Source organism: Barbus barbus (assembly GCF_936440315.1).
Source record: "Barbus barbus genome assembly, chromosome: 22".
NCBI lineage: Eukaryota > Metazoa > Chordata > Actinopteri > Cypriniformes > Cyprinidae > Barbus > Barbus barbus.
The window spans coordinates 12,038,793-12,051,531 of NC_136750.1; the positions used below are offsets into that span (position 1 = coordinate 12,038,793).

At 44.4% G+C, this 12,739-nt stretch overlaps 1 protein-coding gene across 1 annotated transcript; it reads left to right on the forward strand.

Annotated features, from left to right (window-relative positions):
• Positions 1-7,359: 7,359 nt before the first annotated feature.
• Positions 7,360-11,379, forward strand: LOC306888228 (extracellular calcium-sensing receptor-like; the record flags this gene model as incomplete). The annotated part of the gene is made up of 6 exons (XM_079446432.1): positions 7,360-7,565; positions 7,791-8,079; positions 8,178-8,933; positions 9,044-9,271; positions 9,841-9,964; positions 10,475-11,379. The coding sequence occupies 6 exons, from the start codon at positions 7,360-7,362 to the stop codon at positions 11,377-11,379; spliced, it is 2,508 nt and encodes an 835-aa protein (XP_079302558.1).
• Between the last annotated feature and the right edge of the window lie 1,360 nt (positions 11,380-12,739).

Below are 12,739 nucleotides of genomic sequence, written 5' to 3' on the forward strand. Positions count from 1 at the left end.
AGACTGCAAGCTCGACTCAGTTAACTGCCCCGTTGGTACAGTGCTGGAGTTCCTGCAGGTCCGATTCTCTGCAGAGTTGACCCACTCCACTCTAAAGGTCTACGTGGCAACCATTGCGGCCTACCACACCCCTCCTTGTGGCCAGTTAGTGGGCAGACACCCCCTAGTTACACGTTTCCTCCACGGTGCCCTGAGGCTGAGAAGCTTATGTTAAGTGGTGGATCAGGATGCTATTCCATAGCCTCGAGTCCTCTGATCTCCACTCACCATTGGGGCTCAAGGCTCACTCAACTAGAACTGTGGCGGCCCCCAAGGCCTTTCTGGCATGCGTGCCTATGCAGGACATCTGCAACGCTGCAGATACCATGGTTGTAACCATGTTTCCCCGAGGGAGCGAGATGCTGCGTTTCAGGGCCATACTTCCGACATCCCTGCTAGAGCTTGCTTCATTCCTAGAAGCTAACGCCGGTTGCACCTCACGTGCTTTTATGCTTCTTGGTCATTACGTCACCCGCCCGTGACATCTCGCCCATCATTTGGACTGATTACACATATGATTCAGAGCTTGGTATCGCTGAAGGCATTCCCTTAGCTTTTTCCGACACAGCGTCTCATTCCCTCGGGGAACCATGGTTACATAGGTAACCTGGGACGTTTTTCACTTGTGTCACCATATGGGCCTATCTTACAGTTTTGCCATTCAGTAGAAAATGTGTACCTGTTTTTCCCATTCTCATTGCCCCAAGTGACCCTGCTTCATAACACGCTTTACATGCCAGTTTTTTTTTTTTTTATCGTGAGAAATGGATGTCTTCTACTATGTGATATGTGAAGTACTCATATTGATTGGTGTTCCAGCAGTCTGGTAGGTCCTCCCGAACTCTTCCTACGCTGCTCCCTTCTCCTACTCCTCTCTTCTGTGTCACGGTATATTAATCTACTGCCTCCTTCATGTCTCATGTATCTTTGTCTGTGTCTGTGTATTGTGTGTGAGTGGGCGTGTCCCTTGCTCCGTGATCAGCGTGCCAGCTGATCTCAATTTCCCGCACCAGCTGCTGCCAATTCACTCAGCTATAAAACCTCACTGAATACTTCTCTCCCTTGTCAGATCGTTGGATGTACCTGGATGTGTTGGATGTGTTCCCAGTCAGTATCTCTTCTTGTACCTTCGTCGTCCTGTTCGTGTCCGAGTGTGTCTGGAGTATTTGTCTCACCTGGATCATCACCTGCACTGGATTCTCCCTCGACACTCTTCATCAGCACGCTGTTCATCTGGTCCCTGCGCCATCATCCCATCCGAGAGACTGTTGTTTGTATTGTTCTTGTGTGGTCTGACCCTGAATTAAATATTACTCACCTGCATCTTTGCTTCCGCCTCAGTGATTGTGACAGAACGATCTGACCAGGAAATGGAAGCAGCAGGCGGATCATCCTCATCGTTGGAGGACTTCCTCAGATCCAGCGTCTCTCGGATGGATGCCCAGGAGAAGAGCATGAAGGAGTCAGGGCTGGCAATTCATGCTCTTATGGCGCAGGTGTCCGAGCTCACCCAGCAAATGCAACATCTACAAATTTCCGCTGCGCCGCCCACACCGCCAGCTCCCCTCATACCACCGGAGAGCGTCTCCCAGCCAGAGCCCCGCCTACCAGCTCCGGAATTGTATAGTGGTGAGCCAAACTATTGCAGAGCATTTCTTACGCGTTGTTCCATGCATTTCGCTCTGCAGCCAAGGACCTTCGCCAACGCACAGAGCAGGGTGGCGTTCGTGCTCACCCTTCTGACTGGGAGAGCAGCCCTATGGGGAACGGCGGTGTGGGAGAACCAGGATCCTTGCTGTACCTCGTTTCAGACACTCTCCGCCGAGATGAAGAACGTTTTTGACCGCGCGGCCGCGGGAAAGGAGGCGGCCCGGATCCTCGCGGATCTTAGACAAGGAGAGAGATCGGTAGCGGATTACTCCATCGAGTTCCGGACCTTGGCGGCAGAGTGTCAGTGGAACGAGGAGGCGCAGTGGGATATGTTCCTGCATGGGCTGGCTGACCGCGTCCAGAGGGAGATTTACATTCTGGATTTACCCACCACCCTGAATGGACTGATCGAACTGGCTCTTCGGGTGGACTCCCGACTCTCACGAGTTGAACGGCGGAGGTTACCTACTCGATTTCCGGAGGAAACGCCGACACCCAGAGCCAGTGACAGGGACGCGGTCAGCTCCGTCTACGATCCCGAGCCCATGCAGGTCGGGCGAGCTCGGCTGTCTCGGGAGGAGAAGGAGAGGCGGAGGTCCCAGGGCCTTTGCCTTTACTGTGGTACGGCGGGACATTTCGCATACAACTGCCCAGTAAAAGGCCAAGCCCGGCAGTGAATCTGAGGCTACTGTCGGGTGGGATTTCCGCTGAAAAGACCTCATTTACATCTACACTCCTCCCGGTAAGGCTAAGATGGACAGCACACACTCACGACGGTCAAGCACTATTGGACTCTGGGGCAGAGGGTAATTTTATGGACTACAAATTTGCACTCCGGATTCAGGTTCCCCTCCTACCCCTCACTCATACCATCTCAGTCCACGCCCTCAATGGCCAAACCTTGCCTACCATTTCCTTCACCACTGGACCCATCACACTCATTGTATCTGGCAATCACACTGAAATCATTTCATTCTACATTCTGGACTCCCCCCTGGCACCCATTGTTTTAGGACACCCCTGGCTTACCAAGCACAACCCCAGGATAGATTGGCAGCAGCAATCTGTATCGGAATGGAGCACTAAATGTCATGAGTCTTGTCTTGTGTCTGCTTGTCCGTCTGTTTCTGTTTCCACCTTGCAGGAGGAGGCAGGGGATTTGTCTAACGTGCCCACGGAGTATCTAGACCTGAAGGAGGTGTTCAGTAAGTCTCGTGCTGCTTCTCTCCCTCCACATCGTCCCTATGACTGTGCCATAGAGTTATTGCCAGGTACGTCTCCGCCTAAGGGCAAATTATATTCACTTTCTGTTCCAGAGAGAGAGGTTATGGAGAAATATATTTCTGATTCTCTAGCAGCGGGGTTCATCCGGCCCTCCTCTTCTCCCGCGGGGGCGGGGTTCTTTTTTGTGGGGAAGAAGGACGGATCACTGCGACCTTGCATTGACTACCGAGGGTTGAACAGCATCACGGTAAAGAATACCTATCCTTTGCCGCTGATGTCTTCAGCTTTCGAGAGGTTGCAGGGAGCGTCGATCTTCACTAAATTGGACTTACGGAACGCTTATCATTTGGTCCGCATCAGGAGGGGGGACGAATGGAAGACTGCTTTTAACACCCCCAGGGGGCACTTTGAATACTTGGTCATGCCCTTCGGGCTGTCCAACTCCCCGGCAGTCTTCCAGGCACTCGTCAACGACGTGCTGCGAGATATGGTCGATCAATTCATATATGTTTACCTGGATGACATATTGATTTTTTCATCTTCTCTCCAGGAGCACGTGCAGCACGTTCGACGAGTGCTTCAGAGGCTGTTAGAGAATGGGCTTTTTGTCAAGGCGGAGAAATGCGCTTTTCATGCACAGTCTGTTCCTTTCCTAGGGTACATTGTGTCGTCTGAGGGAGTGCGCATGGATCCTGACAAGGTTAAGGCTGTGGTGGATTGGCCAAGCCCAGACTCCCGCAAGGCCCTGCAGAGGTTTCTGGGGTTCGCCAATTTTTACCGGCGGTTTATTCGCAATTTCAGCCAACTAGCCTCTCCTCTGACCGCCTTGACCTCCCCCAGAACTACGTTCAGGTGGTCAAACGCAGCTGAGGCTGCATTTGCCAAACTGAAGGACCGCTTTGTTTCAGCCCCCATCTTAATTACCCCTGATCCATCACGTCAGTTCGTGGTGGAGGTCGATGCGTCAGAGGTGGGGGTAGGTGCAGTGCTATCCCAGCGCGCTCCGGCAGACGACAGAATGCATCCATGCGCGTTTTTGTCCCACCGTTTGTCCCCTGCCGAGAGTAATTATGACATTGGTAACAGAGAGTTGTTGGCAGTCAAGCTAGCATTGGAAGAATGGCGCCACTGGTTGGAAGGGTCGGGGGTACCTTTCATCGTATGGACCGATCACAAGAATTTAGAATACATTAAAACTGCCAAAAGATTGAACTCTAGGCAGGCTCGGTGGGCACTTTTTTTCGGACGTTTTGACTTCACTCTCTCGTACCGCCCGGGCTCCAAGAACATCAAGCCCGATTCTTTATCACGCATTTTTGATCGTTCCGATCGCCCGTCTACTCCCGAGTGTATTTTTCCGGAGACCCTTATCATCTCCGCACTCACATGGGAGGTCGAATCGAAGGTCAAGACGGCCTTGCAAGGGGTAACGCCTCCGGTCGGTTGCCCACCGAACCGGTTATTTGTGCCAGAGGGATTACGGTCCGACGTTATTCAGTGGGGTCATTGTTCCAGTGTGGCTTGTCATCCAGGAGTCAGTCGCACTACATCTTTAGTCAAGCAACGATTTTGGTGGCCACTTATGGCTCGCGATGTTCACAGTTTTGTTTTGGCTTGCTCAGTTTGTGCCACTGGTAAGACTTCCAATAGACCCCCAGATGGGCTCCTTCAACCGCTGCCGGTCCCTTCGAGACCCTGGTCCCATATCGCTCTAGATTTTGTCACCGCCCTCCCACCCTCTCAGGGTAACACGGTAGTTTTGACCGTGGTGGACCGATTCTCGAAGGCGGCCCACTTCATTCCCTTGCCCAAATTACCCTCAGCCAAGGAGACAGCGGTAACAGTCGTTGACCACGTCTTTCGGTTACATGGCCTCCCGACGGACGTGGTTTCCGACAGAGGTCCCCAATTTGTGTCCAAATTTTGGCGAGAGTTTTGTAAATTGCTGGGTGCTACTGTTAGTCTGTCCTCAGGGTTTCACCCCCAGAGCAATGGTCAAACTGAGAGAGCCAACCAGGATTTGGAGAGAACGTTGCGATGTCTGGTCTCCAAAAATCCTTCCTCATGGAGCCAGCAACTGTCTATGGTGGAGTACGCCCACAATTCGTTGCCAGTGTCATCTACGGGCCTATCTCCGTTTGAAGGTAGTATAGGTTACCAGCCACCAATTTTTCCTAGTCTGGAATCCGAGGTCGCGGTCCCCTCCGCTCACGCCTTTGTCCAGAGGTGTCATCGCACTTGGACTAGAGCCCGCGAGACTCTACTCCAAGTGGGAGCGCGCACCAAGGCCAAGGCCGATCGCCACCGGTCTAGACCTCCCGTATACGTCGTCGGTTCCAAAGTGTGGCTTTCTACCAAGAACATTCCTCTCCGCTCCGTTTCTAATAAACTTGCTCCCAAATTCATTGGCCCGTTTGCTGTCACTAAAATCATTAGTCCGGTGGCAGTTCGCCTCAATCTCCCTCCAGTGTACAGGAGAATTCATCCCGTCTTCCATGTGTCCAAAATTAAACCCGTGTTTTATTCCCGCATTAATCCGCCAGCCCCGGTTCCCCCACCGCCGCGACTCGTAGAAGGGGAACCTGCTTATTCGGTCGATCGTATTCTGGACTCTAGGCGGAGGGGACGCGGATTCCAGTACTTGGTGGACTGGGAAGGTTACGGTCCGGAGGAGAGAAGTTGGGTGCCTGCTAGAGACATTCTGGATCACTCCCTTATCGATGATTACAATCGACAGGTAAGGGAGTCTGGGGACGCCAGGAGGCGTTCCTAGGGGGGAGGGTACTGTCACGGTATATTAATCTACTGCCTCCTTCATGTCTCATGTATCTTTGTCTGTGTCTGTGTATTGTGTGTGAGTGGGCGTGTCCCTTGCTCCGTGATCAGCGTGCCAGCTGATCTCAATTTCCCGCACCAGCTGCTGCCAATTCACTCAGCTATAAAACCTCACTGAATACTTCTCTCCCTTGTCAGATCGTTGGATGTACCTGGATGTGTTGGATGTGTTCCCAGTCAGTATCTCTTCTTGTACCTTCGTCGTCCTGTTCGTGTCCGAGTGTGTCTGGAGTATTTGTCTCACCTGGATCATCACCTGCACTGGATTCTCCCTCGACACTCTTCATCAGCACGCTGTTCATCTGGTCCCTGCGCCATCATCCCATCCGAGAGACTGTTGTTTGTATTGTTCTTGTGTGGTCTGACCCTGAATTAAATATTACTCACCTGCATCTTTGCTTCCGCCTCAGTGATTGTGACATTCTGTCCAGTGTCTGGTGCTTCTTTCGCCTGTCTAACATCCTCTTCTCCTCTCTCCTGTCCACTCTTCTCCTCTCCTCCCTCCTGTTCAAACTCCTCTGCTGCTCCCTCATCATGTTCCCGTTCTGCTCGACTCTGCATTAAAATTATTTGCAGAGGAATGACAAACCATAGTTAGCTTGTCTATTCAGTTTGGCATTTTCATATCAATAAATACAATTACACCAGATATAAGAAAGGTTAGCATTTGTCCTTTAAAAAAAAGAAAAAAAGAGAGTTTTAAATACATCCCATGATACGGACACGAGAACAGCAGGGGTTGTAGTAGGTGTTATAATATGCTAGTAAACTAGTGTACCTGAGAAAAAAAAAAAAAAAGTGTTCAGAAGGCCCTAGGGGTCAAGTTCGAAATTTTCGTTATTTTTCATGAATAAAACGTTTTAAAAGCACAGGCACTTTGCTTCACAAATTTAACCCTTTGGCAACAAACAGGTGGCCTACATGTTCCTAGCTTCTCAGTAATGAATATCACAGGGCTAGCCTACCTTTTGAAATAATCTGTAAGGTTTGTCTTCTTGGCTTCACTCATATCTTCAACCTGGGATCATCTCAAATTTTGCATAAACAAATTAAACAAAATCTGACATATGAGCTACACTTAACGCCAAAGTCACAAGAGCATAAGCCATCACTGATGCCTTTTGAATGACGCTATCCAAGATTTGTTGCTTTAACGTAATCATGTCTGAGAAAAAAAAAAAGTTACCTTTTGTAATATCTGTTTGATGCTTTAAGCAACAATGACTTTAAATGATCTTTTGGGAATAATTTATCAGCCAAATTTGATGTGCGATTAAATTGCAATTAATTAGATGAATTAATCACCACATCATGTAGTTAATAAGATTAAAAAATTGAATCGATTACAATATACTGTATATATAATGAAAATTTCATGTTTGTGTTATTTGACCAATACCAATAAACTACTAAATACACACTCATGAACAGATTTTAGACTTTGATGACTCATATTAGCTTGACATTCATCTGCCCCTGCTTGACCTGACTCACGTCCTGCCTTATGAGGTCATTGGCTACATTCAAAATCAATCATCCATATTAATTATGCCTATAAAAGTGCAAATATTGTATCAAGTCAATTGCATTTGGCCACAGTTAATCTTTGTGATGTCTGTCTTTCTTTACACACTGCTTATCTTTCAACTACATGCAAAGGCAGAAAAGCCTATTTGCCGAATGATGGGGGACCCTAAGTACCCGCTGTTATCAAAGGATGGAGACGTAAACATTGGAGCACTGTTTTCGGTCCACAGCATAGAGATATTACCTTCATTTAAGTATACACAAAAACCTCATCTTTTATCATGTTCAAGGTTTGTTACTTTATAAAATATAGAGAAATGCAAATAATACAGTTTATTTATTTATTTATATAATGTCCAGGATTTTTATAAATGTAACGACTGGAATGTTAATGTATTTCAGGTGTGAGCAACATAAAGATTGTGAAGTAATACAAATAAAGTATGTTTTTTGACTGTATTTTTCTGTTTATGCTAATGATTTGTATTTAACACACTGGTTTAATGTTTTTACAGTGTGAGTCTAAGAGATTTTCGAATGGCTCAGACCGTGATTTTTGCCATCGAAGAGATTAACAGAAGTCAAAGTTTGTTACCAAATGTTTCTGTTGGCTACCGAATTTATGATACCTGTGGTTCAAGACTGTCTTCTTTGAGTGCAACTATGGCATTGATGAATGGTCCAGAGTTTACAGCAGGAGACAGATGCAATGGACAGTCTCCTATACATGCTATCATAGGAGAAACCGAGTCTTCTGCAACAGTGATTCTGTCCAGAACAATAGGACCTTTTAAAATTCCAGTGGTAAAAAGCAACAACACTAAACACTTGGACATAATCACTCTTCTGATGACTGTTTAACATCTAGCAGCTTTCTTTCTTTCTTTCTTTCTTTCTTTTAGATAAGTCCTTCAGCCTCATGTGAATGTCTCAGTAATAGGAAAGATTACCCCTCTTTCTTCAGGACTATTGCTAGTGACTACCACCAGAGCAGAGCACTTGCATACATAGTCAAGCACTTTGGCTGGTCTTGGGTGGGAGCTGTGAACACTGACAATGACTATGGAAACAATGGGATGACAATATTTCTGAATACAGCCCAGGAGGAGGGAATTTGTGTGGAGTACTCTGTGAAATTCTACCGAACAGAGCATGACAAACTCCAAAAAGTGGTAGAGACAATTAAAAAAAGCACAGCAAAAGTGATTGTTGCATTTCTTACAAGTTCTGAAATGTTCAATCTACTTGAGCAGCTAAGTATTCAGAACATTACAGGCCTCCAAATGATTGGAGTGGAGGGATGGATAACTGCAAAGAGTTTGATCACTCCAAACAGTTTTCATGTGCTTGGAGGGTCACTGGGGTTTGCAGTAAGAAAAATTGATATTGAAGGTTTTGCAGATTATGTTATAAAAGCATTCTGGGAAACAGTTTTTCCATGCTCACAGACTGAGAGTAATTCTTCTCAATATGCTGTAAACTGCAACATATATCAGGATCTAGTATTGCTGAAAAACTACAATGAAGATGTGCCTGAACAAAGATATTCAAGCAATGTTTACAAAGCAGTTTATGCTGTGGCTCACTCACTCCACAATCTACTCATGTGCAGAGAACAAGCAGGTTGTGAGAAAGGCCTGAAAATACAACCACAGCAGGTACATAACAATAATAATAATAATAATAATAAAAGATAAGCAGTACGGTAGAGAAAACAAGAGCAAGAGGATAACTGGATTTCTGTTTCAAAATGTCTGTTTCTCAATAGATTGTTGAGGCTCTGAAAAAGGTTGATTTCACTGTAAAAATGGGAGATCGTGTGTGGTTTGACAGCACTGGTGCCACAGTAGCCCAATATGAAGTTGTGAACTGGCAGAAGGACTCAAATGGGTCAATCCAATTTAAAGCAGTGGGTTACTATGATGCCTCACTCCCCCCTGACCAGCGTTTTGTGCTCAATACTGAAAACATAATCTGGGCTGGAGGACAAATTGAGGTAAATGCCAGTAATATGTCTGACCTAAAGGGCTTAATGAAACTGGAAGAACAAAATATTACATATTAAGAGGGCACTCCAAATATATTTGCACTGCCCTATACAAATGACCTTTGTAGGATATCACATTAGAAGGATAAAAATAAAATGGGTAACATTTACTAGAATATTAGCCATTAATTAGTACTAATTAAACACATATTAATGCCTTATTCTACATGAATTTATTCTAAATCCTTAATCCTTTCCAGTACCTAAATTTAACAACTACCTAACTAATTATTAATAAGCAGCAAATTAGGACGTAGTTGTTCCCCTGTAAAATGGTCAAAAGCAACAGCAGAGGGCGGTAATAAGCCAGTTTTAAGCAAAGGTACTACACTGTGGTGGTAACGGTGATATATATTTTTTAAATCCATTTTCTTCATACAATCACTTATTTGCATCATGTAAAGATTAAAATTTGCAATCGTTTGATCAAAGTAATTTTAGCAAATGTATCTTCATTCTTCAAAGTCAGTATAAACAACTAAGAAAATTGTTTTTAAATTTCATTTTATTTTATTCAGAAGCCAAGGTCTGTGTGCAGTGAGAGCTGTCCCCCAGGCACTAGGAAGGCTGCACAGAAAGGAAGACCTGTCTGCTGTTATGATTGTATTCCATGTGCAGAAGGAGAAGTCAGTAACGAGACAGGTAATTTCTGGGCCATGTCACAGTTTCAAGGAAAATTGCGCCTTGTTGTGTTTTAGGGAAGTCGTGGCCTAATGGTTAGAGAGTCGGACTCGTAATCGAAAGGTTGCGAGTTCGAGCCCCCGGCCGGCAGGAATTGTAGGTGGGGGGAGTGAATGTCCAGCGCACTCTCCACCCTCAATACCACGACTGAGGTGCCCTTGAGCAAGGCACCGAACCCCCAATTGCTCCCCGGGCGCTGCAGCATGGCTGCCCACTGCTCCGGGTGTGTGTTCACGGTGTGTGTGTGTGTGTGTGCATTTGTTCACTACTCACTGCTGTGTGTGTGCACTTGGATGGGTTAAACGCAGAGCACCAATTTCGAGTATGGGTCACCATACTTGACAATACGTCACGACTTACTTTTTTTTTTGTTTTCCCTCTTACGTTGCAGTTCTGGATGCAGCTTCCTAGCAAAGAATTTAAATAAAATGATTTTATCTCTAACTATAATGATCATTACTTTCTTTCCAGATTCAAATAACTGCAAGCAGTGTCCAGGGGAATACTGGTCTAATGCTGAGAAAAATAAATGTGTCTTAAAGGCTGTAGAGTTTCTGTCATTCACAGAGGTTATGAGTATAGTGCTAGTCTTTTTCTCACTGTTTGGAGCAGGATTAACTGTGCTGATGGCCATCCTGTTTTACAGTAAAAAGGACACTCCTATAGTAAAAGCCAACAACTCAGAGCTGAGCTTTCTGCTGCTCTTCTCATTGGTTCTGTGTTTTCTCTGTTCACTTACTTTCATTGGTCGTCCCACGGAGTGGTCCTGTATGTTGCGTCACACAGCATTTGGGATCACTTTTGTCCTCTGTATCTCCTGTGTTCTGGGGAAAACAATAGTGGTGTTAATGGCTTTTAAGGCTACACTTCCAGGGAGTAATGTCATGAAATGGTTTGGGCCTGCACAACAACGACTCAGTGTTCTTGCCTTTACACTTATACAGGTTCTTATTTGTGTGCTTTGGCTAAAAATATCACCTCCATTTCCATACAAAAATTTGAAATATTATAATGAAAAGATTGTTCTTGAGTGCAGTCTGGGCTCTACTATAGGTTTCTGGGCTGTGTTGGGTTATATTGGCCTCCTGGCTGTCTTGTGTTTCATTCTGGCTTTTCTAGCTCGCAAGCTGCCTGATAACTTCAATGAAGCCAAATTTATCACATTCAGTATGCTTATATTTTGTGCAGTATGGATCACATTTATCCCATCTTATGTCAGTCCTCCTGGAAAGTTTACTTTAGTTGTGGAGATATTTGCCATTTTAGCCTCGAGCTTTGGTTTACTATTCTGCATATTTGTACCTAAATGTTACATAATTCTGTGTAAGCCTGAAAAAAACACAAAGCAACATCTGATGGGAAAAGTTTCCATTTAAATCATAGTCAAAAATAAAGAGAGACATCTATATCAACATTGCAGTGTTTTGTGGTGTTTATTCAATAAACTTAGATAATGTTAAAACGTACAAACAAATTGACTAAAAATAAACCCTCAAAATGTAATAATAAACAAAGCATATATCTGTGCTATTTCAAGAATATGATGACAAATGAAAGCAATCTCATGAGCCTTATGCATTTTGACAGCATAAAAAAGAAATCATGTATGTATCAGAAGGTAAATCATTTGCGTATGAACTTATGGAATTAATTAGTTAATTCTATTGTACTTATGATCAATGAGATTCTGAAACTTGGAATTTTATTAACGTTTCATTCTGTTTTGTGTCTCCTGGACTCATGGTACCAGCTAATTTCAAAGAATTCCTGTTAACCTTCGCCCCCCATTTTGGGCCTCACAGGTGAAAATAACCTACCTAAATTAAAACGGTAACAGTTCCTGACAAAGTGTGCTACACAAACAAATTAGGTAACTTTGGAAAGAAGACACTCTAGGCTTTACTATCCATCATCCAGAGTTGATAATGTTCAAAAAGATAAAAAGTTATAGACACTGACGTGCCTTGAAAAATGTTTTTCCACACTGAATGTTTTTTTTATTTCATATACAAATACATGAAATAAGTCCTGGAGCAATCCAGAAAAGTAATGGATTGAAAGCCACATGTCTCATGAGTTTATATATCAAATTTGAAGAAGATACCATGAAAAATGAGATTCCTGCAATATTTTTTCTGAAACTATTTATAGTCCCCCCCACCCCCCTGTTTGAGGAAAAATAACCACCAAATGGATTGCAGAATTATACAAGCTATTTTAGTCATTATACATATTCCTGCATAGTTTTTCAATTATAAAATAAGACAGCATTTTAGACATCATATAAGTGATTTATTTGAGCACTAAAAAATACAAAAATAATTATTTGAGTAATAAAAAAGGAAAAAAAAAATAGAATAAAACTTCTTTGTATATAGTATGTATACTGAAGTATTCTGATAGCCAGACATGAAGTGATATTGGCAAACATGGTCATACAGTCAGTAATCACACGCTGATGTGCTTCCATACAGATGATAAACATACAGATGGGCCACATAATCAATAATAGCTGATCATTGAATCACAATGATAGCCGTCATAGAGTCGGTAATAAACACGCTGATGTGCTTCCATACATATGATAATCATGCAGATATGGCCACATTCCCCACACACACATATAAAAAATGTTGAAGAATTTTTTTTTTTTTAAATTTTATGGATAAAGCAGATCGCTAAGTTACGCCCCGCTCAGATGACAGCTGCATCACAGCATGCGTCACGCGCTGGCAG